Here is a 27054-nt window from a genome sequence, read left to right on the forward strand (position 1 = left end):
TTAGCCTTCAAGATCTTACTGTAAAAAAAAGTTTGCTGATTCTCTGAGTCACTTAACATCCTCTTAACACTTAACATACCTCAAACATCAAATTGACCCAGAAACATCATCTCTGTTCCTCACAAATGAACATAACAGGAGGGTTAACAATGTATTTATTTCTAATATAAGTCGCTGCGGAGTGTAAGTCGCACCCCTTGCCAAACTATGAAAAAAAGGGCGACTTATAGTCCGGAAAATACGGTAGTCCTTCACCGATGGGGATGGAACTGTTAGCCCCCCTTTCTAATAGGGAGTAAACACCGCAAAGGTTACTGCTTCCCAACTTCAATCTGTTTAAACAGAATCAGATAAACCAGTGAAACAGGAATTTCTCCTGTTGAGGATCCATGAATACTGAGACCAAACTTTGTGACACCAGAAGCAACGCTAGCTCCAGAATGATTGATGGTCTGGCTCAAGGCAACCCTGTCTCACATACAGCAGACCAGCCCAGATCATGACTGAGCCCTTTCCGTGTTCGACAACAGAAACGTTCTTCCAGAGGAATTGTGGTTTGTTAGAATACAACTTTTCAGTCTGGCTTCAGGAGGATTTCTTCAATCAGCGGTGTCCTCTTTGAAAGTTCAAATGAAGTCCAGTGTCACTCAAACAGCTCCAGATGGTGGATAAGACTCTGGTGTACTTTGATCTTGGACTCTTTAAATCTCTGAGGTCATTTGGGGTTTTCTGATCTCCATATGCATTATCTGACGTTCCAGTTTGTCCGTTTTTTCTTGCAGTCACCTCCGGTTCTGTGGGGTTGATTATTCAGCAGCTTCAATCTCAGGAACATCGAGCTGTTAGTAGACGTTCTCACAGTCTTGAACATACCGCTCTGGGAGTTTCTCACCGTCTGTGGTCCGTGTTTAGTGTGGGACACCAAGCAGCACAGAGAATCTGGTTAAAAAGGCAGACCGACTCGTAACAGGTTTTTAATGACCCCTGTGACCTCTAATCTGTGGTCGAGCCTGAGTTTTACCTTGTGTGTACCTTTGTCCTTGTGGTCACTTCATTGGTATTGCTCTATTGTGTTTTTATTCTTTTCAGGTCTCATTTTTAAACTGATTCTGTTGAACAAAAACTATATATAAACATGCAAGTTTTGTGATTCCTTGATATTCAACCCGTGTGCCATCTTTACATTTTTGTGTACTCCCCTTGACCAATTACCCACCCTACCAAAGTCCCAAAATAAAGCAGTTCAATTGAATTTTTATTCCAAAATCTATTGTGCATGAATTTTGTTCTAGAATAAAAAAAGACAATGACTGGGAAACACTTTTTATGTTTTCTAATGATTGTCAAACTGTAATAAATGTTTTATTTTATTATTGATATTTTATAAATGTGAAGAAATTACTTCTGAATTTATTATATTGAAATGGAATAAAAGTGTCAACAGTTTATTCTATTATTTTTAGGAAGTAAATTCTAGAAGTACTTTTCTCAAAACACGACTGTTGCTTTGACTTAGTAAAACAATGTTCAATATTTAGCACATGTAGGACAGTAAAGGTGACAGCGAGCTTTGCAGATGGGTTTCTAACGTTTCAGCACACAGCTTTTGTCCTGTGATCAGTCTTCCCACTGGGACCTTTTTCTTTTGACTGACCCGACTGCAACCTCAGTTGGCTCTGATGTGTGTAGATGTGTGTGTGTTTAGGTATCTGTGAATTAGAGTTTGGACTTTGGAGAACATCCACACATGCAGGAGGAGAACATGCAACCCTGAACCAGAGTCTTTTTGCTGTGAGGCGAGAGCGCAAACGACAGCACCAGCGTGTGGCGCTTTTATATTTCAATAGTGAAAAATGACCCCCAAGACAATCATAGTGGTGCACAGCCCACATGTACACATAAATAAAAAACAAAGTATCACTTTTTCTAACGATGGAGTCTCTTCAGGTAAAAGTAATCACATTTGTTCTACTAAACATGGCAGTGGGTCACTTTTTACCCACAGGACAACACAAAGGGGCTTTTACATTTTCAAAAAAAACACATTTCAGTTTGGTCAGACAGGACGTGTGGTGTATCGGCAAAGCATCAGGATGGGGGAGTGAGCCCATTTACATGTACGCCAAGCATAAGATTAGAATCTAATTAGTTTTACATGTATGTAAACTAAACACAGAAAGCAGAAAAAACAAATCAGAGCTGTGGAAGCCGGAACTGCATCATGTTGTCTGTTCTGCAGACATTCATCAACACATTCGTAAAGGAAAGCATGTGAACCTCTGCAGCACCAAGAACACGTCTGTCATTGAGCACATGTGATCGCTGGAAATCCTTCTGAAAATGGACAAAAACAAGCGAACTGGGATAACTGATGCTCAGATCTCCAAGGTTCATGGAACGCACCACCGGCAGCCGCTTAGTCTGAAACACCAGCAAACAGAAATGCATTCGTCCAGATGAACAGAAACGCAGTAAAAGAGTTCACCACACCCGCTTCCGTCATGGAAAGGTCACCAGAGCTGACGTTGCTGCAGAGAGTCCTGTAGTTAGGACAATGCTGGAGACTTTAGTCTCTGTATGCTCACCTCTGGCTTCCAGGTGGTTTCAGAACGTGGACTCCACTGAAAACTGGAACAGACTCTGGGGAGAGCCTGGTCTTCTTCTGTCAGAGGCAGCTGCTGCTCTGAATCATGAAATCATTAGAAGAATGAAGCAGCAGGAAAATGCTGGCTGACGAGCACAGACCCAGGCTTTACATTCGTGTGATTCCTTTCCTTGTCCCGCTGGTAAGTGTCACCAGTTGTGTAGCTGTTTGTGTCCCCACCTCACACAAACACACACAAACTTCCCAATCTGGACCTGGTATAATCTTTGTTCCATGACTGACTTCAAACATTGATCGAGCTGAGAAAGGCTTTTCCTCTGAAGTCCTGACCCAGCCTCTCCAGAACTGCACAGAAACGCTTCCATGCGTGTGTCATGTGATATATTTTCACTCAGTAGATTTTGTTTATGATCACCTCAGTGATAGTTATGGATTTTTCAGTGATTGTTGTGGGAGGATCAACAGTTTTGTCCATCTTTGTGAAAAGAGAATTTAAAATAGACCCAATAAGTCGTACGACAGACTTCAGGACATTTTTCTGATCAGTGTTTGGTTTCGGTGGATGGTTTTGTTCTGGTGTGCTGGTTCTCGAGTATAGCTCTGAAGCTGAGCACGGCTGAACGGGTGCACGTCAGACATGCCTCCTCCTTTTCCAGGCTCTTCCAGGATATTTTCCTTACTGCATCCTGTAGATCCGCCTTTGAGATCCGGAAAGTCATTTTCACCCGCTCAGCGCTGCTGGGTTTCCTGTGGGGCTCCAGAGGAAGAGGAGGGGCAGAACCACGGGGCAGGTTCATCTGTCCCCTGGTTCTGAGCAGAGAGCTGAACCGGCGGCTGCTCATAGAACAAACTCAGCCTCTCAACTTTTTCAGAGCACAGCTGTAACAAGCAGCTCCATCCGGGCACAACAGAGGCGGTGCCGCCCAGAGTAACTCGGTTCCGGTCAGCATTTGCCGCTGCGGTCAGATCCGGATGCTGTAGGAGTCAGAGTGTGTGACATATCGGACCCAGCGCTGCGATGGGGCCGGCTGCACTGGTGACAGGCGCAGGAAGCGGATCTGCAGGCCAGTGGCCGTGAACTTGGGCAACTCGAAGCTCAGACCGACTGGACCCACCTCCAGCATGGAAGCCGAGCTGAGGCCCGGGACGTCCAGCTGAGAGCAGAGGGACAGGGGGCCAGAGAGAGGTTGATGTGAGCTCTGAGGGGGGGGTTGACAGGAGTTGGTGCTGGGCGGGGGGCTCACCTTAAACAAGGCGGACAGCTGCGTTCCACCGGCCAAACGGGGGATCTGCCAGACCACGGCCCGGTTCTGGGACTGCAGCTCGGCGCTCTGATCCGGACTGCTGAGCTCCTGAGACAAACTGGACCACAGCACAGAAGAGAGTTCACACAAACAACCCCCCACGTCCAAATATCTGCACCCCCCAGGTGTGGATGGAAAGCCTTACCTCACAGCTCCTTTTGGGACGGGGACGGAGGCGCACACGTTCACGGCGGAGCTGTAGAGAAAACAGTGACATCATCATCATCATCATCCGCATCCTCCTCCTCCTCACATGTTCAGCAGGAGAACTGACCTCTTGGGGGGCAGATCACAGCGGAGCTTCAAGAACAGGATCAACCTGTAGGGGGTGGGGGGTAAGTCACTTATTATGGTCACAGGGAGAGGGGTCACAGACAGGGCACACGGGCGCACTAAATATTGTGACCCCCGCAGGTCAGAGGTCACAACGTAAGAGCATTTCTCTGGAATTATGCAGTCCCACCAATGCCACATGCACGACAGCTGTGCTCTTACAAAACCTGACAGTTGTGGAAGATTTCAGAAGCTCGTCCCAGCACCCCCCCAACATAAAGGTCTGAATTCCACGGTTCTAAAAGCTTCCAGGGGATTCTTCTGCAGGAAAGAGTTACAGTCCATACAGGTGTGATCATAGAAATGCCCCTGTTAGAACATAAATCTACCTAGCAACAGCTGCCATATTTAATTACAGCGAGTGATGAGGGCTCGTTGTAATCTGATTACAATTTGATCTGTGAGTCTGAACTAGAGGGCTGCATTGGGATTGGGTCCCGCCGGGTCCCGCGGGACCCAACGCAAATCTCGCGGGTTTGGGCGGTTTGAATTGTACTGCGGGCGGCAAAAAAAAACTCTGCGGGATCAGTTTTGCCATGAATATCTCATGAATGTATAATAGCGGACTACGTTAGGCTGTGCGGCTGTTGGAGTCTTATGTACTGAAGCTCCGTGAAGGCACCAGGTAGAGACGCCCAATGGCCACTGTCATCTAACCTGTTGTTGGGGGTGTGCAGCGCCCCGCCCCGCCTCTTAGAAATTGTGTTCTTTAAAGCCTGATACCGCGGTCGCGTATGGGCGGAGCTATCAGCTAAAGTTCTGGTCTGATCGCTGCATGGAGCGATGTGTGCATCAATGCATGGTAGACACGAAGAATGTGGAGAGATCAGGTTTATTATTTTAAAGAGTTCTGCTTGATAATCATGTTTCCATGTTTGAGTTCATAGAATCATCCCAGAGAAAGTCTCTGCTTCAACTCCCGCAGTGAAAGCTGCGTCTCAATCTGACGCCGTGTTTCCATCTCTCTGACAGAGTTTGAAGCCAAAGCCCCTCCCCCGCCTCTTTACCTGCTTTTCCTCTCTACCTGTTCACCTGTTCACATCCTCTGCAGCTTAGAGTTATTTTCCCCGCGCTCCCAGTGTGTTCTACACAGAGAGCGCAAAATACGGTCATAGCAGGTTAACACGTTAGTCGGAACGCTCTAGCGCAACAGAAGGATGAAAGAGCTGTCAATCTATCTGGCAACACTGCGCGGGATAAGGAAGAAGCAGAGGTTTCCTGACAGGGACATGATGTCAGTTGATGAAGCAGAAAAGAACCTCAAACGAGGTTCATCGTGTTCAGATCTGCGTGCCAATGCCCCACTGAGGGGCAAAACAGCAAAAACGGGAAAAGGCTGAAGCTAAAAAAAAAAAAAAGTATTTTTCCGTCAGGAAAAAATTAATTCATAGATTTTCAGCTCTGTTGAACCATTACAATGTTTTTCTTCCTGCAAATGACTTTGACCTGCATCTATCCCAGCTGGTTCAGCGCGCTTCAGGCCGTCTGTCGTGGACAAACAATGTCGCGGACACACGCACACTTTTTTTACCGAACAGGATTTGTGAAAATATATTTAATGATTATGTTGCACATTACACAAAAGAGGAATGCATGAAAAGATGAGACTGGAGGAGGGACATGAATCTCTGTAATAATATCAATAAAAATACGTGTTTTTTTCTGCGGGACGGGAGACGATACAAAATCAATGCATCTCTATTACTGTGCGGGACTAAATTCTATGAGTTTTGCGGGTGCGGGCGGGAGTGGACATACATATTGCGGGTGCGGGCGGGAGTGTAACGCATACGTTGCGGGAGCGGGCGGGATTGGTCAGAAATTTGGCGGGTGCGGGCGGGAGCGGGATGAAGAAAATAGTCCCGCGCAGGGCTCTAGTCTGAACCTCATAATTAAAGTGGTCCGCAGGTTCGGTCTCACCTTCCAGTGCCATCTCGCTCAATGGTTGGGAAAAGCCGGAAAGGCGGCGCGGTCGGCAGGTCGTCGGTCAGCTGGTACTGCATCACGGTTTGCTGCGGGGGGGGGGGGGGGGCAGAGGAAGAGGAGGATTCAGCACTGACAGATGAAGAGCAGAAATGGAACAGAATAAACTTTGGTAATGAGATGATTTTCAATGATAAAGCATCTCTTAGATATTTGCCTAACAGAACAAAGTGGGAACGCATTAACGGGTCTGTACAGAAACAGTCACCACACATTCCTGCCGGGTCACTGGACCGCCTCACCTCTCCCTGGCTGGGGCAGAGCCGGAGGATCCGGTGGCTGTCGAACTCGTCCAGTCGCACGCCCTGGTGGAAACTGCACCTGTCCACTCGAACCGCCGCTCCATAACCTGAAGACCCACCAGAACCTGAGGTCAGCTCCTCTGCAGAGCCACAGTCTAAACGGGAACCGTCAGCTTGTTCGGTTCAAAGCTGGAACTTTTAAAAAACAAGAAATAAACCCACTGAAAAGGTTACTATGACCCACCCCAACCAAGTCATGCCCCGCCCTCCAACAGTTAGGACCGCGCTGAAGCATGAGGAGACCCCCCTCCTGCTTCCATTTGACCTGAACGTTGAAGAATCGTGGAGACCTTACCTCTGAGCTGGGACTTCCCGATGCTGAGCTCCTCGTTCAGGCCGATCCGGATCTCTGAAAGCAGACCGACACGTGAGTGAAGGTTCACTCCAGGTGACCCTCAGGTGACCCGGACTCTCACTCACCTGAGCAGCTGGGCATAAAGCACTTGACTCGGATTTCCCCCTCCACGTCCGCCTTCATCAGAACCCCCTGCAGAACAGAGCAGCCAGCATGAAGTTTTTTCTTTTTCTTGTTTGTAAAACAAGGCGGCAGGTTTTTTGGCAGCTGCCGCTGGCTTGAGCATCTCACAGACCGACATTTTTCCCAACACGACAGAGCGTCTCTGTTTTCAGGTGTTGAACAACACAACAAACCCTAACCCCTAACCCTAACCCAACAAATAAAATAAAAAATTCACCAAAAATAAATCCTCCTGAAATTTAGAGAGCTCAGTAGTTACCGTGTCGGCTTTAGCAGGACTTCCTGCTGTCTAATCCTCTGATCACACACAGTTCTGTTTTCTTTGAATAATCTACACTAAACTGGATTATAATAATCCTAACCTTGTGATTCTGCTTGGTTGGACAATAGAATGACCAGTTTTATAGATAAACTGAATTGTATGTCTATTTTCAGGAAGGGCAGGGCTGGTGATGTCATATCCTGCCATGAAAACCTGTGAAGAAGTGAGCTCTGAAGAGGCCCACATAGACACCGTCTCTCCCACCAGGACCAGAGTTCCACTTAGATCCATACTCCGGTCAGAACTTTGAGGACCGCTGGATCCGTGCTTGTGGTTTTTCTGAACCCGAAACGCCTCAGGACCTGCAGAAAGCCTCAGCTGATGCACTCACATTGGAGCCCACCACCACCGACATCCGCTCCACCACGTCCGCAAATATCTCGCTCCGCCCCCCCTGGAAGACAGAGACGGTTGGAGTCGGATGACTTCGTGGAAAGGCGGGGGTCAGACACCTCCATGGAGAAGTGACCTTACCTGCTCCCTGCTGGCCTGGATGGGTCTGGCAGCTGCGGAGCTCGGAGCCACTTTGCTCTGCTGAGTGTCTGCGCCGAACTGCACAGAAACCACCACGACGTGAGCAGGAGCCGCGCTAAAGCTACACACACAACAGGTGTGTGCGGCGCTTTCAAGAACCGTGGCTTTTTGAACACGCTTTTTGCATACGGTGCACACGGGTCTGTGGCTAACAGATTGTGCATGCGCTCACAGTTGGAAGAGGCTTGGTGTGAAATGTCAAAGCCGTGCAAATTCCGCAAATCTAGCTCCAGCCTTTTTCTTTCACAGCTCTATTCTAATTTATGAAAGACTTGGGTTGTGTGCACTATATAGTGCGCTCGCCATTTTGTAGAGCCGTCCGAATCTACAATTCCAAAGATCGAGTGCCCTAGAAATTTCCCAGAAGTCTCTGCGAAACAGCAGTGTGGATCGATGCTCACTAGATCAGTGAACATAGACCACAATGCATTACGCTGGAACCATTTTTTAAATAAATCATCAGCGTTTTTATCTTCAGAAGACGGTGGACGCATAAATAATCACCACAAAACGCTCATATTAATTAGATTTGAACTTCATTAAATTAATGACGTCATATCCGCCGTTAAAAAAAAATAGAAGTAGTTAGCACGGTGTCCGAATTGCTTTTAAAATCTGGGGTATATAGCTTTTTAGTAGTTAGAGGTTAGGGTGGGAATTCAGACTTAGACTTGGTGACATGAAGTTCCAGCCAGCAAAAGCTGCTATTAAAAGTTTCTTCTTCGTGATCCATGTTCAAACGGTCAGCACTTCCGTGTTTTAAAAAGGGTGCAATGCATATGTCACCACCAACTCTGAGTTCCTGCTTGGTCAAACTGTTCAATGTCACCGTGTTTTGTATGTAGAGAATGCCATATTTTTGAAGCCTGAAACACGCCTATATGTGCGTTTACATAGACTTTGGATATGAAGTAGTCACTCAAACACACATTTCCGAGCCCGGTGTAAACACAGCATGACAGTAAACCCATGAGAAGCAGCCTACCAGGCCCACGTTACTGAGGTCGAAGAGGCTGAACGGACGTGAGCTGACCGCCTCCGACTGCAAGAAGTTCTTCAGCATGTCAGAGGAGGTGGTCTGGATGTGACCGTAGTCCTGCAACACAGACAGACGGACGGACAGGAAACCTGCATGATAACCACACAAGAGACGCATCTTTAGCTGAGCTCCTCAAACTCATTTAACCTAAAATGTCCTCCACTTTCACTGGTTTGTGCAGGCGGTGATGCGTTCACTGTCCCGCCTGCTGCTCTGTGTTTCTGAATGTTGACACTTTAAACAAACAGGAGTCAAAGCTGGTTCCACTGCAGAACACAGCTACCCAGCTTCACCCAAACATCTCATCTGGTGACCAACAAAAGCAACAAAATTCAGCAGGAAGGACGCTCCACCACAGCCCCAAAGTCAGGCACTCACCAGAACCTCGTCCAGCAGCTCATAGATCAGAGCAAAGTTCATCTGAACCGACTTCTCTGACAGGCCGCCGCAGTAATCCTTCACTAGCGCCGCCAGCCTGGAAACACAGAGCGTCAGAGTCCTGACAGCAGAAGCCAGCGCGCTCTGCTGGAGGGTCCAGGAAGCTGACCACCAAACCTGTTCAGGAATTCAACGATGGTGAAGGGCGAGGAGTCGGCTGAAGTGGTGGCGACCCAGTAGAGGCCCCCCTGCCTGATGTGCAGGAAGTGGAGGTCTCTGAGCGTCTGCAGGAGAAAAGCGCAGACTTATAAAAGCAGCCAGACATTATTTCTGCAGATCTGGGATTATTTTACTTGGTGATATAATCCCAACTCCTTCATCCAATAACCAAATTTATTAAATAACAAAAGTAGATTTCCCCCTGAAAATACAATCCTTCCCAGCATGCATCCACGCCATCTGAATGCTTTGTAGTTTTACGTCTGGGATCTCAGGGTAGTGTTGTGTATCCAAGGCAACAAGAGTCTCTTCCTCCCTGAGTTCAAACAGCAGCATTGTGTCGTTTATTTTAAAGACACATTCACACTACAATTGTTAGCGCTGCCATGTTCACGGAGTTTCAGAGTTTGTTAGCGTACACACGGCCCTTAAGGGCATCTAAACGTGCTCCATAAGAGCTGCAACAAATAGAAAAGTTCCGCTGGAGGACAGGTTACCATGACAACCGGAGGCTGGTCTCCAGGTAGCGCCGTGACCTTCTGGTAGAAAACGTTGACCACATCATCGTCCCCCGTCTCTCCGCGGACTGGAGCCAGGGTCAAGGTAGACTCAGACTCATGCCTGACGGATGCACTGAGGCGCATGTCCTCCAGAGCAGGGATGCTCCGCCTCTTTTCAGCCGTGGATCCCATTACTGGCTTTGTTTGCCCAAAGCAGCGAGAACAGAGAAGCTGTGGGTCGCTCAGGATGGGAGAAACGTCCAGTTTGAAGGATGTTCCCAGCAAAGACCCCCCCACCCCCAACCCAATTATCTGGTTATGATAAAAACCACCGTTATTATTGAAAACCTTTGGTGGACCGTGCATAACACACCTGGGCCTTCAGCAGTGCTACGTCTGAATCACTCAACCCCTCATGAACCAGCTCAAACTGTCAGCTTGACAGACACAGTGGACACGGGGAGGGTCACGATTCACTCAGATTTTTCTGATGGAGATCAGTGGGAGATTTTCCTGCTAAATCCTCCATGGAGTACATTACAGTCAGTCTGCTATAAACTGAGAGGGAACAGATCATTCTCCATGTCTCTGTGTCAAACTGGACAAGGAAGCATGTGACTTCCTGAAACTTCTGTCCAATCAGAGGGTCTGAATACTGTGACGCTGTCTAAGCCTGCTAGAAGGCCCTGCTGACACCAACTCAAAATCTGATTGGATGAGGGAAATTAATCTCCGACATTGATTTTGCATTAGAGGGCCTGCAGAACAGATAGTGAAGGCCTCTGTAGCTCTGACCCTGCCTGGCAACAAAGGAGAGCTGGAATGTGATTGGTTAAATGTTCCAATGTGAAAATACGTCTGGAAGCAGCATCACCATCATAAACACACTAAAAGAGGAATGGACAGACCATTTGGAATGATTTAATGAGAATGCATGGACGAACTCTAATTAACACATGATTCAGATAATTTTTAGGCCTTCAGAGAAGCCCATCACCATTGAAAATAACAACTTTAAAACACCTGTGTCTGACTGATGCAAAAAATGTACCCCAGATGGGCAAGTACAAGTACCCCTGCTAGAGTAAGTCTGTCCCAAAGGGGAGATCTTTCACTGTATAGCAGAACTGAACTTCAAAGCAGGATGATTTAAACAGAAGCAGGTGAGAGCTGAGAAGGATACAGTCTCTGAAGAGGAGGGGGTCGCCCTTCGAGGACAAGATGAAGAGCTGCCGGATCATCCTGCAGAGGATAGAGGACTGTCGGGGCAACAGTTCACCCCGGTGGGACAGCTAGGGGGAGTTTCAGTGCCACTGCAACATCTGCAGAAACAACATCTGCAGGAACACGTCCAAGTCTGTCTGCAGAACTGCAGTCAAGCCGAAATAAAGGAGAAAACCCCTGTTTATGGGGGAAATGACAAACAAGCAGCATCTCATATTCACTGCATGAAACTAGTTATTATGAGGAAAAAAATAAACTAACAATAAACAATCAGATTGTCTGGTGTGTGCTACTGTAGGTGTGCGTCACACATTAATCTCAAACGTGTTAAAGGTGACACTGAGTAAAGCGGAATAGGGTAAAGACAAGTCGAAGGAAAACTGAATTTACCTGAAAAGATGACACAGTTCAGACGTTTAAACTGAACTTTAAGTGTTTTAAAGCCATGCTAACGTGGAATTACAAATCATTTTCCAGTTCCACGTAAAATCTCCTGCAATGATGTCGACTCTAAGAAAGGGTGTTATTTAAACATTAAAAGCTTGAAAAACACAACACGCTTTAAAACGTCCACTGTCTGGTTTAAGTGTTGCATCCTGTTAAAAATGAACTGTTAGCTTGTTAGCGCCACCTGTCGTGCAGGCGGAAAGATTGGACGCTTGCTTTTTACAGACAGAACATTCAGCATTTCACAATTTCTTACAAAAATAAAATAAATACATTTCTTGTTTATTAAAAGCAGCATTCGGGCAGTGTTAGACGCTTCGCGTTCGCGCAGTTTTCTCGTTCATTTCATCTGTAGTTCGGTCATCCAACCACCAGGCGGCAGCACACGCAGAACCTCCACAGGAAGTGCACCACTTCTCCACGCTTGGTCTTTGGCACCATAACATCGCTGCTGTTCGAGCTCACCATGAAGTAAGTAAACGTTTCCCTCTACAGCCATTACATTAGTTTTTATTTTTCATTTGGTAGAGAATCCCTTTTCTGGTCGTTGGTTTCCTGTTGAGCGGATTCCAGCCGATAGCAGCAGGCTTTATGTTTCGTGTGTGTCGCCTTTTCCCCATTTCCATTCAAATTCTCCACTGTAGAACTTCAAAAACTTCTAAAAACTTCTAAAAAATCAAATTTGATTTTTTTAAACTTAATAGACCAGGTACTGAATAGCCACCTACTGAATTCGTACTTGCGTTTGATTGTATTTGCATTTTAGAGGTGTAACGATTGCATACCAATCAGTGGTTGTTGATGTGATTCAATCATTCGATAATTGTTCGTTTTATCCGATTCAGTGACCTAATGGATCCAGGACATCTTTATCCAAAACATCATCCAGTGTGACTCAGCGAGAAATACCTGCTACTGAAATGTGAAGTTTTCCAGATTCCTTAGATTTCTTCCAAGATAATCAAGTTTAAATTAAATATGTACAAACAAAGAATTAAAATCAAATCCATCCACATTTTAGTTTCCTGAAGTTCAGCCCACTGTTGTTTTTCCACATCCAAAGAATCCAAAGGGAACATTCTAGCACACTGTGTGGTCACATGACTTTCTAAATTCAGTTTTGGACTGGAATGATGGTTGATCAGTTTTTGATGAAATTACATGTTTTTTGTCTGCTGTAATGCACTCTGTTAATTTTGATTGTGTCTGAATTCCTTCAATACTCACTACCTAGGGGGCACTATGTAGTGCACTATATATTGCCCTATATAGTGCACAACATTCACCATGTTGTAGTGCTGTCCGAACCTACAATTTCAAAGTCGAGTGCCCTAGAAATTTCCCAGAAGTCTCTGCGAAAAAGCAGTGTGCATCGAGTGAATATAAACCACAATGCATTGCGTCGAACAGTTTTTGCAATTTTCTTTTTTTATGTTAGGGTGGGAACTTGGGGCACAGCCTTTATGTTATAGTAAAATGACCTCACCAGGTCTCAATCCAAACGGTGGTTTCCAATATCGATTCAATAGGCAGAGCTGAAGGTAGCAGAGATGAAGATGTTGAGGTTCTCTTTGGGAGAGACCAGGATGCATCAGGAATGAGTCCATCAGAGGAGCAGATCATGGTTGATATTTGGGACATGAATGCAGATGGAGATGGTTTGGAGGAGCAGCAGTGATGATGCTGAGGTTACAGAAACCAGGAAAGAGGCCTAGCGGAAGACCACAGAGGAAGTTCATGGATGAAGAGGAGGGCATGAGGGTTGTTGGTGGGGACGATAGAGGAGAGAGCTGGATGATTAATGTAGCAACTAAGAGACAAAGAAGATATGGTTGAAATCTTCATAATGTTCATTATGTTGAGATGGTGCATAAAAAAATAAATTGATGAAACATGAATATTAGAAAGCTGACCTTCAGGTTTATTTCACTTTGTTTAAATGAACAGAATCTTGACTGCTGTCTTCTAAAACACTGAAAGTTTCCTGCCGGTTGATTTGTTTCAGTCCTCTGACGAAGGTGAAGCTGATAAACGAGCTGAACGAGCGCGAGGCCGACCTCGGGGTCAACGAGAAGGTGTCGTGGCACAGCGAGTACCGGGACAGCGCCTGGATCTTTGTGGGTGAGGGGGCGGAGCTTCTCACAGGAACCTGCAGTAAATGAAGCGTGAAAGCAGGTGGTTGACGTCTGTTCTGATCCTGCAGGAGGCTTCCCCTACGAGCTCACAGAGGGGGACCTGCTCTGCGTCTTCTCTCAGTACGTACCCACAGCCTCGCTTTGGGGTGGGGTGGGGGCACACACCGCTTACTGATGTGTCCGTTCAGGTACGGTGAGATCGTCAACGTCAACCTGGTGCGCGACAAGAAGACGGGAAAGTCCAAAGGCTTCTGCTTCATCTGCTACGAGGACCAGCGCAGCACCATCCTGGCTGTGGACAACTTCAATGGCATCAAGGTGAGGCCCCCACCCCCCACCCGGGGCGGCGCCACTGTGAGCATCCTTAATGATGAAGCTCTTTCTCCCCTCCAGATCAAAGGACGCACCATTCGCGTAGACCACGTAAAAAACTACCGCCCCCCCAAAGACGGCGAGGACATCGATGATGTCACCAAACGCTTGAGGGAGGATGGCTGCGCCCCCACGGGCCCTGCCGCCCCCCCGTCCTCCTCTGAGGATGACGAGCAGCTCGTCATACCTGTGAAAAAACCCAAAAAAGGTGAGGTCACTTCCTGTTCTGTCATTTATGAGGGGGAGGGTCAGTTTCACCTGTACTCTTCTGCTGCAGACAAAAAAGAGAAGAAGAAAAAGAAGAAGGAGAAGAAGAAGAGCCGAGCTTCCTCCTCCTCACCTCCCATCCGAGTCAAAGAAGAAAAACGAGACACGGCGTACGACAAGTACGCCACGGGGGGGTCACAGAACGGACACAATGAGACGGAGAGGAGGAGGGAGGAGAAGAGGAGAGACAGAGATGTGGAGAGTAAGAGAGAGACTGAACGAGAGAGGGAGGACAGAAGGAGAGGAGAGAAGAGGAGAGAGGCGGACAAGGAGAGCTCCAGAAGATAGATGGAGGAGTAAAGAGAGGAGAATGATACATTCTCTCCTCAGCAGAAGAGCTCCCCCTGCTGGCTGACATCCTCCTGTAAACAAAGCTTCCATGAGAAGCCTTTTTTTGTACAGATATTTGTAAAGTTTGTCTTAAGTGTTAAAAAACAAGTTTGTCTTCTGGGCGATGATTTAAATAATTGATTTATTAAAAAAAATTCAAACAGCAAATTTGATTCTCTTTTGAAAACGTTTCAGAATTCACTAAAGCTTAAGGAGCATTTAAATAAAGACATTTGGAGAACAGAATTATTTATGTGTATCAAGCCTGAAGGGATCCAGAAAACTTCAGACATTGACTGTTTACAAGAACTGGACTGAGTGACCCCTCCCCCTGGCATTTTACCATTGGTCAGAATGACTATTTGATGCTTTGAACACATTTTGGCTTATCATTTTTTTTTTACTAAATAGTTTTCTCTATTGCAAGTTATAAACTGACCAAATAGATGCATCTGTGAGAGTAGGAGTGCGGCCTGCCAACAAGCTCACTACTGATTGGCTAGGGTGTTCGCCATAGAAATGTTGAATCAGACCAACTCTTACTGACGTCTGACTCCAACATAGTTGGGTCCAGACCGTGAAAAACTGAACCGGCTTCATTTGGTTGGAGCCGGATGTAAGCAGTTTTCTGTGGGTGACATCACACTCACTCGCTCATACCCCTTGTGCTATCTTAGATGACCCCACCCTTACATTGACGTGTTCTCCCTACCATGACAAAGGTGGATAAAGGTGGAAAGATTTCATGTAATCCATGGACACCAGTGAAGATCACAAATCATTGAAGAAAAAAGGTTCAGAGCACCGTCTAGTGGGTCTAGATCAGTGTTTTTCAACCTTTTTTGAGCCACGGCACACTTTAACCTTAAAAAAAAAAATTCCGCGGCACACCAGCATTCAAAAATTAAAAAAAAAGGAGAAACTCAGTCTTTATTGATCTACAGCCCCTCCCTCCACAGTCTCACATGCATTTTTGAGATAATTGTTACAGAAAAAGCTGGAAACTGCAGCTGTTTTTTTTCCTAAAAGATGCAATAAAAGTTAAGTTAGAAGATTTAAAAACAGTTTGATGTGTGTTCGTTGGTTTCAAGACGTTTAACAACAGATCTCCTTGTGCGCTGTCACTCTCACAACCCAATGCATCATGGGAGATGTAGTGCATAAAACGGCCGGAGATCGGATTTCGGAGCTTCATTGTTTTGTTCACTTGTTCCACGGTCTGATACCGGATTCTGTGGAAAGCTACAGCGCTAAAGACGAGCTTTAGCTGGAATTTTTGTTAGAACTGAGCGACTTTACGAGCTCAATCGGGACAAGGAAGTGAAGACTTTAAGCACTTCTGATTGGTCAGACTGATGACATGTGATTCAGCCCCCCAAGAATGATTGGTGGAGACAGTTAAAAGGGCGGGACTTTTCCAAAATACAGCCGAAGCTGCAGCTGAATCGCGGTAATGTCATTCTTATCAAAATGTCTTTAATAAGATAAAATAAACGCAAAGAAAAAGTATTTAACAATATTTTATATTCCTAACTCCTCAGTGTTTTATCAGGGCCTGTTTGGATGAACAGAGAGCTGAAATCCTGGATATGGGAAAAGTTTTTAGATCAGTTAATGAGGGCAATTTCCCACGGCACACTTGACCATCTCCCACGGCACACTAGTGTGCCGCGGCACACTGGTTGAAAAACATTGGTCTAGATAATGGTAAAGTGCCTAGGATAGCACAAGGGATACAGACAACAGTTCTTGATGAAAGCTTTCATTCATGAAGCCACAGTAAAAAAACGTTTATTATAAGCTGCTTTGAGTCAAACATGCAGCACCTCAGATGGAAAACTGCTTTTTGTCTCATGAACAGCACCGCCTGCTGCTGCTCAGTCCATCTGCACTTACAAAACATCGGTTCATCAAATCCAACAGAGGGTTGGTTTATGAGACAGACATGAAGGAATGAATTATTTCATAAACACAGGCTCCGCCTTCTTCCCAGTTAAAATCATGAGGTACAAGAAAACTGATATTAAAAGAAGAGAAACAAAGAAATGAATCAGAAGTGAAAAGAAACATTTTATAATCGTCTGTCTGATCACACAGACTTTAGTTCGGAATTCATCCAACAGTACAAGGAAATCTGAAAAAGCAGAAATCGCCAGAAAATGTCTGAAACCGTGGAAGAAACCTAACGGATTCTTCCGGCGCGTCTGCAGGGCCAAACACCCTTTAATGCCGCTGCAACCTCCGGTTCGGCCGCTGAAACATTCAGTGCAGCTGCGGGAAATCTGAGGAGGCGGAGTTTACCTCGAAAACCTGAGCTGCTTTGATGCACTGGCGCCCCCTGTTGACGTCACGTGGCATCATTTGCATAATAATTTTAGGGTTGCTATGGTTACAGGTTGCTGATTCAGACTGCAGGACACTTGACTGAGGTGGTCCTTTTGTGGGTCTGAACGGTTCTGGTTGCCCTGATCGGTGCTCAGGCGGTTTTGGACCCTAAGGTGGAGCTTTGTGCGGCTCTGTCATGGAGCAAGTACTTCCACTCTCTGTTCAGAACTGACGTGCACGCTCATTCGTGCACTCTCATCCGTGTACAGATCTGTGCGCTGATCCAACCGGGCTCGTCTTCATCAGCGGCGTCAGGTCATGACGTCTGCGGTGGCGCCGCAGAGCTGGACTTTGTCGCTCGTCAGCACATGGAGATGGTGACGTTGATGCCCAGGTTCCCGCTGTCTGCAAAGAGGTGAGCGATGGAGGTGTCGAACACCAGACAGTCGCTGTTCATGATGGCGGCTGCCACGCCGTCGTGGATGGAGCGTGGCGTGGCTTCCCAGGTCAGCCGGCGTCGGTTGCCATTGAGCTCCAGGCGGTAGGCGAAGTTCTCAGCTTGTTTGCGCGTGCCGATGAGGAGGACGACGGCGAAGAACTGCTGGTGACCTTCATACTTCTCCTGCTTCTCCAGAACCAGCATGAAGTGATGGCTGAAGCACGACTGCATCATGACCCAGTCCACGGCGCCCGGCAAGTTGATGTCTGTCGCCAGGAAGACAATGTCTTCTCCCTGCAGACAGGAAGAAAGAAAGAAGACGACGGACTCAGCATGGGAGACCTTTATCCTGAAGCAGACTTCATGAGGAACAATCTGTCCTTTCTGAGGAAGTTCTAAGCTTCAGGAGTTTCAGCTGATCTGCAGTCATCTGCTCCTCGAGGGAGACGTGCTCCTGTCGGTTTAGGTCCGGCAGGTTTCTGAATGAACCTCAACTAAACAGGACCCAGAACCAGATGGTGACCAGATCCATCTGCTGCTTCAGATTAGTGCAGCAGATAGAAGGTTAAGCAGGTAAATGGCAGAAAGATGGTTCCTGAGGAAACAAACAGGGAAGTCCTCCTTCATGAATCACCACGAAGGAGGAACTTGCTGTACGTTTTGGTCTGATGTGACCTTTAAGAACAATGAAGATCTGGTCTCTTCTTCCTTCAGGCTAATGCTGAGTCAGGGATTCTCACGTTAAAAAGACATGACAGAAGCATCAGGAGTTCTCAGACCAGGATCTGCACACGGTTCTGACCTGCAGCGTGGTGATGGACTTGTGGGCGTGCATCAGGTGAGGCATGACGGCCTCCAGCGAGCCGTGCCACTTGCAGGTGGCTCCTGGACACGGACAGGTGTACGGCCGGAACTCGCACACTTCCTCGTGGTCAGGCTTCTCGCTGTGGTGCAGAGACAGCAGGCATCCGGCAGACGAGTACTGCAGAAAACAGAGCGGGCGTCAGCTGGACGCCAACATCAGGAGCCCCGGCGAAGAGCAAAGGAGCAGGAAAGATGTTCATCAGCAGATAAGCAGCTGCTGCACTTCACCAACTATTGATTATTTCACAACATTTTTCTCATTTTTAAATATCGGGAGACAAAAGAAAAATACCGACCACATCTAGTCATAATGTAGAAATGATCCTGAGATCTTAAAGTGTAAGAATTCAATCCCATCATACATTATGTACTTGATTGTACATGCTGGATGGAAAAATTAAGATGACTCATGAAAAACATCTGAAAATAACAATCTAATCTAATCTAATCTAATTATCCTCCTGAAACCTGAAGACAAAGGCCATTACATCCAGAATCCATTTAAGTGTACTCCAGTTTCCCACCATGCATTGCAACTCCAACTTCGCTTTGTTGAAAATATCCCACTCCACTGACATATTGCACACTGTTGCCACGGTAACCACAGTCAACGCTTCCATCTTTGAGATGAGGAAATAGTGATGTGGTGTCATTTTTTAAAGGAACAAGAAGCTTTTTGCACGGCAGTCATTTCTGTGTACGACTGCACGTGCACAAACTCCAGCTCTGAACCACCCAACGCAGCAGATCAAATAATCAACCAATCAGCTGAGAGCTCTGAGAGGAAGTCAGCCTCTGTAGACCAGTTAAAGGGCCAATACTATGCAAAACCTTTTGAGCTTTTACGTGTTTTCTAATGTTCATTCCTCACTATAAACAACCCAAAGTGGTTTTTTGATCCATTCATGTATTTCTGATCATTCCTCTAAAAACGTGCTCTCTGAGCATCAGCCCCTCCCAACCCACCAAAACGAGCAGGTTCCTCACATTGTGATGTCACACAGAGAGGAACCGCCCCTTCCAGGAAGAGTCTGTGCTGCCAGCCCCGCCCCCAGACTAACACACACACCCACTTTCTCCAGAGCTAGCAGTGATCGGCTAAACGCTTTCCTTTTCTATGCACAATATGCACACTCATCTCTGCAAAAGTTTGGATGTTGTTTGTTTTCGTGGGAGACACCCAGACACACTGCCGAGGGCGACTCTAGGATGACATCATGAAATGGGCGGCACCCACAAGGAGCGAAAGGCGGAGCTTCAGAGATCAAGTCGTATTACTTCTGGCTTGGAAAATGAGCAGTTGTTGTCATGACTGTCCGCTCAGTTCCTCATGTCAAACTGCAGCTCAACAGTGGAACACGGATGCAGTGAAAAGAGGAAAACAAAAGACGGAAGGATCAGACTCCTGCAGGACGGAGCTAAATCTCTGCTACATTTCATACATCTGACTTTAGAGGAAATCAAGAGTTCAGGCTAAAGTCTGCATGAACAGTTGGGTTTTATCCAACACCTCACTTCATTGATCCCTGTGGACACCAGCAGGGGGCGCATGGAAGTGCAGTGCAGAACTCACCTGCCCCCCCGGCAGCGCTGTGCTGCGTCCCACGGGGTGCCGGGTTCGGTCTTTGACCTCCTGCTGGCTGGTGCTGGCAGTCAGCCCGTCAGCACCGAATGGAGCAAGTCCACGGGGGCGGGGCCAGCCCAGCAGGCAGCGCCACGGAGCCAGCTCCCGGAGGAGGGGCAGGCAAGAGGCGGAGCACAACATAAGGGCGCTTGCGCACGACAACCGGCGATACGTGAAGCTGAAACATAGTTCACGCGGCGACCTCAGAAAAGGCTGAGCGTGCACATGCAAGAACACGCCAACTAACACACAAACAACACAACATCCCAGCCAGACCTAAAGTGAAATGATTGTGAAAGGTGATTTTGACCATGGCCTAAAAGAAAAGCCCAGCCAATGAAGAGAAGGAATCACTCGATTTCCTGGTGGAGGAGAAGAGATTCATGAAGATCCAGCAGAAATGCACACAGGAAATGCTGGAGGAGGCGAGACAGCGGCGAGCTCTGAACCAACAAAAACAAAACACGATCGCTAAAGTCCTGAACGACCAAGATCAGAACTTTAGGATCAACAATAACCGGAATAAAGGTCAAACCTCGATCAATTACTAACCCACCTAACATCAACAACGCTGAGGAATCTGGTGAGATGCAGAGGAGAAACAGGTGGAGGCCTTTTCTCAAGTCTAAAGGGATTTCCCCGGATGTACATGCTACCCCCCCCCCCCCATCCCCCCAGGAGAAGGGAGTCGGGTCAACCAACCATCATCATCATCATCAGGTTTGGGAATCAACATCACAAACTAGCTAAATTGATTTTGGGAAAGAAACAGAAGGGAACTGACTTGAACATGAAAGACCATCGGACCAAAAGGAACAATGACTAAAAGAACAAGACAACTAAAGAACCAGAAGAAAACTTACAACACTTTGATAAAAACTGTAAAACATTCAAACTAAACGGACCACCAGAGACAGACGTGCTTGATCTCCGTGAGCGTCCACTGGGTTTGTCCCCAACAGCTGTCTTAGGTCTACTTATGGACAGAGTTTGGTTTCTGCATGAACCATCATATTACTCGCCTCTGAGCTCAGAGACCAAACGGTTAAAACCAAGAAGCTTCAGAAACCTGAAGACAGAAACCGCACGGTGCATTCAGGAGCAGCATGCAGGCTGGTCAGTCTCCTTATACTGCTGCATAGCAGCTGGCGAGTTCAAAGACAGATGGAAAAGGAGCGGCTGGTGTTCTGCTGGTTCCATCACCAAAGAAAAGGAACATCAGACGTTGGAGGACCATCACCTTCCAGAAATCTGATCGTCTCTTTCACATCTGAAGCTTAGATTTATAGATGCTTTCCTTCTGACATCAAACTTTAAACAAAACAACGTCCACATGATGCTGCAGCTCAAGTTTCCCAGCCGCTCCAGAAGGCATCACCAAAGAGAATAAACAGACTCAATTTAACGCATTAAGACGAATCATCCACAGGAGATCAACCAGCGGATGATCACTGACCCAACACAAGGACCGTGCACATGCATGCGTGCGCACGTACCAGCCGGCAGTGATGGATGGAAACAGACACGAATGCAGCTGAAGCTCGCCCGTCCCGCTCTCCTGCTGCTGCGGGGGGGGGGGGGGCAGCAGCTGCTCCGTCAGCTGTGAGCCGTCGACGCTGCAGCAGTAAAACGTGCGTGTACAGATGCTGCAGTGGGAGGGAGGGGCAAAGGTACCCCCCCCTCAACATCCGTCACCCAAAATTATGCAGGGCTCCCACCCTGAACTCTAATGGCACTGCCCCAAAGACGGGGGCAGCACTGTGCCCTACAGCTACAGTCCTGTTCACTGCAGATGTGTTCCTCTGTCTTCAGCAATAACCTGGTGATTAGGTTTAGCCCCGCCCTCGGCCGCCTGATTTTCATAAGATGTCTGTGGGATCCACTGTGACCACATGTGTGCACGCGGAACTCAGGAGACGGGCAGGACACACAGATTGGACCCCCCCGAACGTCGCTGCACAGAACGCCCTTAAAACGGAGTTTTTTAACCTTCTCTGAGCAATGGGTCACTATACCTCGACCAAAACCAAGAGTCACAGGATCTCCAGGATCTTGTATTCACATTTTGTAACACTTGCAGCACAAAACGCTTGAAGTTGCAACAGATTTTTCCACAAGTTGGGATAGTTTAATTGTTTCAACTAAAGGCTGTATGGGGATGTTCAAGCAGTGTTGTATCCTCCAGTTTATTAAGATACGATTTAGTAAAATGTAAAAAAAAAAATAATAAAACCACGACGTTCCTTTTAAACAGGGTTAATTCATTAAATATTTTGTTCATTTCCTTTGTGCAAGAGCAACTGTAAATGATGTAACCACAGCATGAATACATTCATAAAAAAACACTATAGCACTATATTCAGGGTTATAAGTTAAATTGGAACTTTAAAAAAGCACAATTGTTTTGTCTAAATAAATTAAAAAAAAAGGTTTTATTTATTTAAAAGATAAAAAAACAAACATTTTTTGCCGTTTAGATTTTTTTTTGAAAAGTGACTGAAGTCTGAATATGAAATTGTCTTTCAAACAGACATTATTAGAAAGCAGCTGTTTCTGATCTAAAGATGACTTTAGACTAAAAAGACTGGAACCTCTGGCCGTTAATGACTCCTTGGGCTCCAACACAAACCTTTACCTCTGATTTTAGCAAGAAGATTCTCCAACCGTTAGAACGGAACAGATTTCTGCGTTTGCTTCATGCCAGTTAACAGCAGCACCGGAGGAGATGCTGTCACATTAACCCAATGAATCATGGGAGATGTAGTGCTGCGGTATCGATGCCGGACAGACCAGCGTCTCCAAGCTTTGTTATTTTATTCACTTTTAAAATGATCTAACACCGGATCCCATGGGAAGCTACAGCGCTAAACTCGATCTTGAGGGGATGTTTTTGTTGGAACTGAGAGACTTTGAGCCACGGAACGAGGAAGTGAAGACGATAACCACTTCTGATTGGTTAGATTGAAGAATGATGGGCGTAGACCGTTTAAGGGGTGGAACTTTTTCCAAAATGAAAGCAACTGACCAAATACATCATAAACAAACACAAAGAGAACACTCTGTTGTCTGAACCTGAAGGCTTCAAGAACCTGAGGTGTGAAGCACAAACTCCCATCCAGAGGCAACTTCAAGATAGTTTGGTTTAAGAAGCTTCACAGCAGAACAGCTAGAACAAGGCTCAAAGCAGAACCTTACGGACCAGGGCCTACAGTAAAGCTCTACAACTACAAGACATGTGCACACGTTCACCATGATCCAGATCAAAACATCTTATCCAAATTCCTGAATTAAGTCGGACCAGAGAACTAAACCTGTGAGAGCGAGGCCTCCGTCATCTAAAACATCTGCCCTTGACTTCCTGATCGTGCTTCTGCCTCAGGTGTGAGCCTTGATGCAGCAGAGAGGGTGTCTTCACCTTGAAGCATCAGGTGTCCTCCCTCAGCCCCTCCTCCTGATCAGGTGAGGTCAAGACTCACCTTTCAGCTCTGATCCCCTCATTTAACTTTAACGAGTCCGTGACAGAACCTGAGCCGCTGTTTTAGGTACAACGTCTGGGGGGAACACGGCGTTCCACGCCCCTGTTCCCACCTAGACCCCCCTACCTTTTGTGCCTAAATGCCAGTCCGGGGAAGGTTGCAGTTCCTCAAATGACCACAGCAGGCTGGTTTCCCATCAACTCCCATCTTACAAAAATCCAACATGACAGCAGAAATGACCTTCTGACATCCTACACAGAAATGTCGGTATGGGGTGAGGGTGCCTTTTATTAAACTACAGATAGTTTTAGGTCACTTGTGGATTTATCTATCCCTTGACTTTGTGCCAAATGGAGATGCTCAAAAAATTGAAGTGGGGGGAGGAATTCTCACTTTAATTCCGTTCGTAATCTTTTAAGTGACGTCAGAGAATATAGGTCCATTGTTTGTGGTTCCTAAAACCTGAAACTGACATGTCCTACTGTTATCTCAGACAGTGAACGCAACATTCAGTTTGATGGTTCGTTTGTTTACGTTTTATACCTCTGTGTCATTCTGTTTGCCCTCTGAGTTTCAGAAAAGTTCGACTGGACCACAAAGAGAAGCTGGTTGATACTGCAGAACCGCTGCGGACCCGAACTGTGGGCTGGGCGGCCGGCTCACCTTGCAGGGGAACGGCAGGGTGGACGCCACCTTCTCCATGGCCAGGTTACGGATGCTCGGGCTGAGCGGGCCGCGGCAGGTCGGACAGCAGCTCAGCTTCTGCCGGCACGGGTTGCAGACCAGGTGACCCGACTGGCACTGCAGGATGGGCGGCAGCACGTAGTCGAAGCAGACGGGACACTCGAACAGCGCCGTGAGTTCCGTCGGCTGCCCGGGGAGGCCGGCTGCGGGCAGAGACAAGACGGAGGAAGATGCTGCCGAGCCCGACCCGGCCACAGAGCCCACACCGGCGCCGGCGGCCACGGCCGCGGCGGCAGCAGCTGCGGCGGCTGAAGCGGCTCCGTGCTTCCCCCCGCCTGCTTTCGCGGCCCCGAGTCCTCCGGCTCCGGCTGAGGACGGACCGCTCATGGCTCCCAGCTGCGGTCCTAGTCCGACGAGCGGCCGAAGCGGAGGTTCTGTCATCTGCCGCTCACAACCTGACCCAGCAGAGCCAACATGGCGGCTGTCGGTTTGTACCATGACCGCGCGCTGTCATTGGCTGCTTCCTGACTGAATGGCAGGAGCGTCAGCCAATCAAGCTCTGGAGGCGTGTCCTCACACGAATGTTTTTCCTGGAGACCAAAAATATTAAATAAAACCGCTGAAGGAGAAAAGATCCAAGGAGAACAGGACGATCATAAAAATACTGCTTTTAAAAAAGCATAAAAAATATTAACTGATGTTTGTGTGCACGTGATTATTAGTTTGTGTGTGTGCATGTATATAGTGTGGCGACCTGGGGGTTAGCCCTGCCTTCAGCTCCGAAGGCTCATGGGAAGTGGGGAATCTTGGGTGTAAAGTTCCTCACCATGAGTGAGGGCGTTGTGAGCAGAAGTGACCTCCATGCTGTTTGACTGTTTAAGTGGTTTTCAAATAAATAGGCCCTGAATCTAGAAAAGAGATTATGCTTCTCTGCCTGCTTGGGTTGTTACAATTTGTCTGGGTGTGTGATTGTATTATTGACTGGACATGGACCAATGAGTTATATTGCGAGAGGAGACACGCCCACTTCGGAAGCCTAGCCAATGGTGGCGGAGTGCTACGCCACCTTGGTGAGGTCGTCGGTGCCCACATGACAACGCTTTCTAGTTGCAGGACTTCTTACAAATAAAACAATTATTACAAAGAATTTAAAAAAATAATTTTTAAACATTTATAAGTTTTAGACCTCTTTGACATGTAATTTAAATTATTTAGAAAAGCACAACATTAAGTGAATAATAAGTCAGTAATTATAATAATGATATTAATATTAATAAGACATTTTCTATGAGTGACATCACATGCAATCCATCCTGTCATATTAAACCGTCAATGATATGTACTGAGTGACCCATCCCCCTTCGTGTTCCAAACAGGAAGTACCCGCTGGTTCAAAAACAAGACAAAATACCACAGATTCTTTAGAAAAATAAATACTCTGTCATTCTATTTGTCAGATTAATCATTCTATGGCTGCCACCTTTTTAATATGTTTTTGTTTCTTTATTGCAAGGTATTCAAGTTATAAACTGACCAGTCAGAGTCCTCAGTAAAAGCATGTGGTCTCATGTCACATGTTCAATATATCTGATTGACAGATTATCCCAAGCCCGCTTTCTAGTGGAAGGGATGCAGACTTTCAACAAGCTCGCTCCTTATTGGAAAGAGTGGTTGTCATAGATACAAGACTCAAACCGATTCGGACCAATCATTGCTTACTGGTCATTTCTGGTTCCAGCATGGTGGCGTCTGTATCGCGAAAAACTGGTGGCTGAATTGACTCCAGAATTGACTCCAGAAGTAAGCCGTTTTCTATGGGTGACGTCACACTCACTCAGTCCAGTTCTTATAAGGCATCTCCAACCCTGATTAGCTGGATTGAGTGGGCCCAGATTCTGACTGACTGAACACACCCTATCTGGGTGACCAATAATTACAGAAGCAGGGTTAGCTGCAAAACAAGCAGGGCAGTAGCTCACGAGGAACAGGGTTGGAGATCACTGCATGGTCTGTAGCCTATGTGTTTTCTCTTTATATCCATGCTGTTAGTTGAACAAGCAAGACTTCTTTTTTAGTTGCTAAGCGTGTAAATGGGACTCAGTAAAGTTCAGTTTGCTGCAAACAAACACAAAGTCTGAAGGCTGAGCCTCCTTCAACTTTTTGAGCATCAGCAGCTCATCCCTTTCTAAGAGTGATGCAACCAGAGACGCCTCCCTTACAGAAAACAGCCTGAACCTGCAGACAGACTGCAGAACAAATCTTTAACTCCCATCTGCAGTTTCTGGACTTAAGGAAAAGCAACATGTTACACCTTACAGCAAAGAGAACCTACAAAAAATGTTAAACCCAGAAGGACGGCTGTCAATCAGGCAGCAGAATATGGATTTACCAACCTTGGACAATGGACTGTATATAGATCCTTTTTTATTTCACATCAATACCTTATAATTATGACGATAAAATTGCTTAATCGAAGGGGTTAAAGGGATAGCTTTATAATTATATCACTTCACTTGCCTCAAAAATTGATTCATGATTTTTTTTCTACTTAAAAATAATCTACACATATTTTTGACTTTTGATCTGCATTTGCTGTGTTGATTTCTAAAATAGAGTTATGTCTATTTTTACATAATAATTACTGAGTTCATCTTTGTCATGTGATTTATTGATAATTAAAGATTCTTAATTCTGTCTGATAAAAGTTATGAACCGAATACTAAAAAGTGGTTACGGTAGAACAGGGGTGGGATTATATAATTTTGCTTCCTTCGACTCCCTTTCAAGCAATCTTTGATTTAATGTCTAATTATCCCAAGTTTGATACGTACATGTATGAATGTATGACCGCTGATTGTATCGTTTTGTGC

At 46.5% G+C, this 27054-nt stretch overlaps 3 protein-coding genes across 5 annotated transcripts; 1 reads left to right on the forward strand and 2 right to left on the reverse strand.

The window, feature by feature from the left end:
- Window positions 1-1783: 1783 nt before the first annotated feature.
- Window positions 1784-12021, reverse strand: ap4m1 (adaptor related protein complex 4 subunit mu 1). Of its 3 annotated transcripts, none has more exons than XM_011483836.4 (16): window positions 11612-12021; window positions 11181-11319; window positions 9995-10083; window positions 9456-9562; window positions 9279-9375; window positions 8847-8957; window positions 7802-7879; window positions 7659-7721; window positions 6948-7014; window positions 6823-6876; window positions 6468-6574; window positions 6163-6254; window positions 4184-4228; window positions 4055-4105; window positions 3850-3967; window positions 1784-3759 (listed from the first exon to the last, which is right to left on the reverse strand). In XM_011483836.4, the coding sequence occupies exons 2-16, from the start codon at window positions 11236-11238 to the stop codon at window positions 3568-3570; spliced, it is 1329 nt and encodes a 442-aa protein (XP_011482138.1). In that variant the 5' UTR covers window positions 11239-11319; window positions 11612-12021; the 3' UTR covers window positions 1784-3567. The 3 variants fall into 3 exon arrangements, with proteins under 3 accessions (XP_011482138.1, XP_004076707.1, XP_020564752.1); XM_004076659.5 differs by having other exon boundaries at window positions 11181-11366; window positions 11612-11860; XM_020709093.3 differs by having other exon boundaries at window positions 11181-11398; window positions 11612-11799.
- On the forward strand, window positions 12002-14940 carry rbmx2 (RNA binding motif protein X-linked 2). The gene is made up of 6 exons (XM_020709094.3): window positions 12002-12139; window positions 13674-13789; window positions 13872-13923; window positions 13992-14121; window positions 14197-14383; window positions 14453-14940. Exons 1-6 carry the CDS (start codon window positions 12135-12137, stop codon window positions 14728-14730), a joined length of 768 nt encoding a protein of 255 aa, XP_020564753.1. The 5' UTR covers window positions 12002-12134; the 3' UTR covers window positions 14731-14940.
- A 1607-nt stretch (window positions 14941-16547) lies between these two features.
- On the reverse strand, window positions 16548-24687 carry siah2l (seven in absentia homolog 2 (Drosophila)-like). Its single transcript, XM_023962690.2, has 3 exons — window positions 24164-24687; window positions 18339-18518; window positions 16548-17830 (listed from the first exon to the last, which is right to left on the reverse strand). Exons 1-3 carry the CDS (start codon window positions 24680-24682, stop codon window positions 17459-17461), a joined length of 1071 nt encoding a protein of 356 aa, XP_023818458.1. The 5' UTR covers window positions 24683-24687; the 3' UTR covers window positions 16548-17458.
- Window positions 24688-27054: the final 2367 nt, after the last annotated feature.

This window comes from Oryzias latipes, chromosome 14 (genome assembly GCF_053564925.1).
Source record: "Oryzias latipes strain Hd-rR chromosome 14, Olatipes_Hd-rR_3.1".
In the NCBI taxonomy this organism is placed as follows: domain Eukaryota; kingdom Metazoa; phylum Chordata; class Actinopteri; order Beloniformes; family Adrianichthyidae; genus Oryzias; species Oryzias latipes.

What these genes read in the sequence shown, in the direction of transcription:
- rbmx2 (XM_020709094.3), top strand. An exon ending in CAGCGCCTGGATCTTTGTGG is followed by an intron (nt 13,790 to 13,871) that starts GTGAGGGGGCGG and finishes CTGATCCTGCAG; the next exon opens with GAGGCTTCCCCTACGAGCTC. An exon ending in ACAACTTCAATGGCATCAAG is followed by an intron (nt 14,122 to 14,196) that starts GTGAGGCCCCCA and finishes TCTCCCCTCCAG; the next exon opens with ATCAAAGGACGCACCATTCG.
- ap4m1 (XM_011483836.4), bottom strand. Translation starts at nt 11,238, where the DNA reads ATGATCCGGCAGCTCTTCATCTTGTCCTCGAAGGGCGACCCCCTCCTC. An exon ending in ACCAGCCTCCGGTTGTCATG is followed by an intron (nt 9,563 to 9,994) that starts GTAACCTGTCCT and finishes TTTCTCCTGCAG; the next exon opens with ACGCTCAGAGACCTCCACTT. An exon ending in TGTGATCTGCCCCCCAAGAG is followed by an intron (nt 4,106 to 4,183) that starts GTCAGTTCTCCT and finishes TTTTCTCTACAG; the next exon opens with CTCCGCCGTGAACGTGTGCG.
- siah2l (XM_023962690.2), bottom strand. Translation starts at nt 24,682, where the DNA reads ATGGTACAAACCGACAGCCGCCATGTTGGCTCTGCTGGGTCAGGTTGT. An exon ending in CCCTGCCGTTCCCCTGCAAG is followed by an intron (nt 18,519 to 24,163) that starts GTGAGCCGGCCG and finishes TGTTTTCTGCAG; the next exon opens with TACTCGTCTGCCGGATGCCT. An exon ending in AGTCCATCACCACGCTGCAG is followed by an intron (nt 17,831 to 18,338) that starts GTCAGAACCGTG and finishes TCCTGTCTGCAG; the next exon opens with GGAGAAGACATTGTCTTCCT.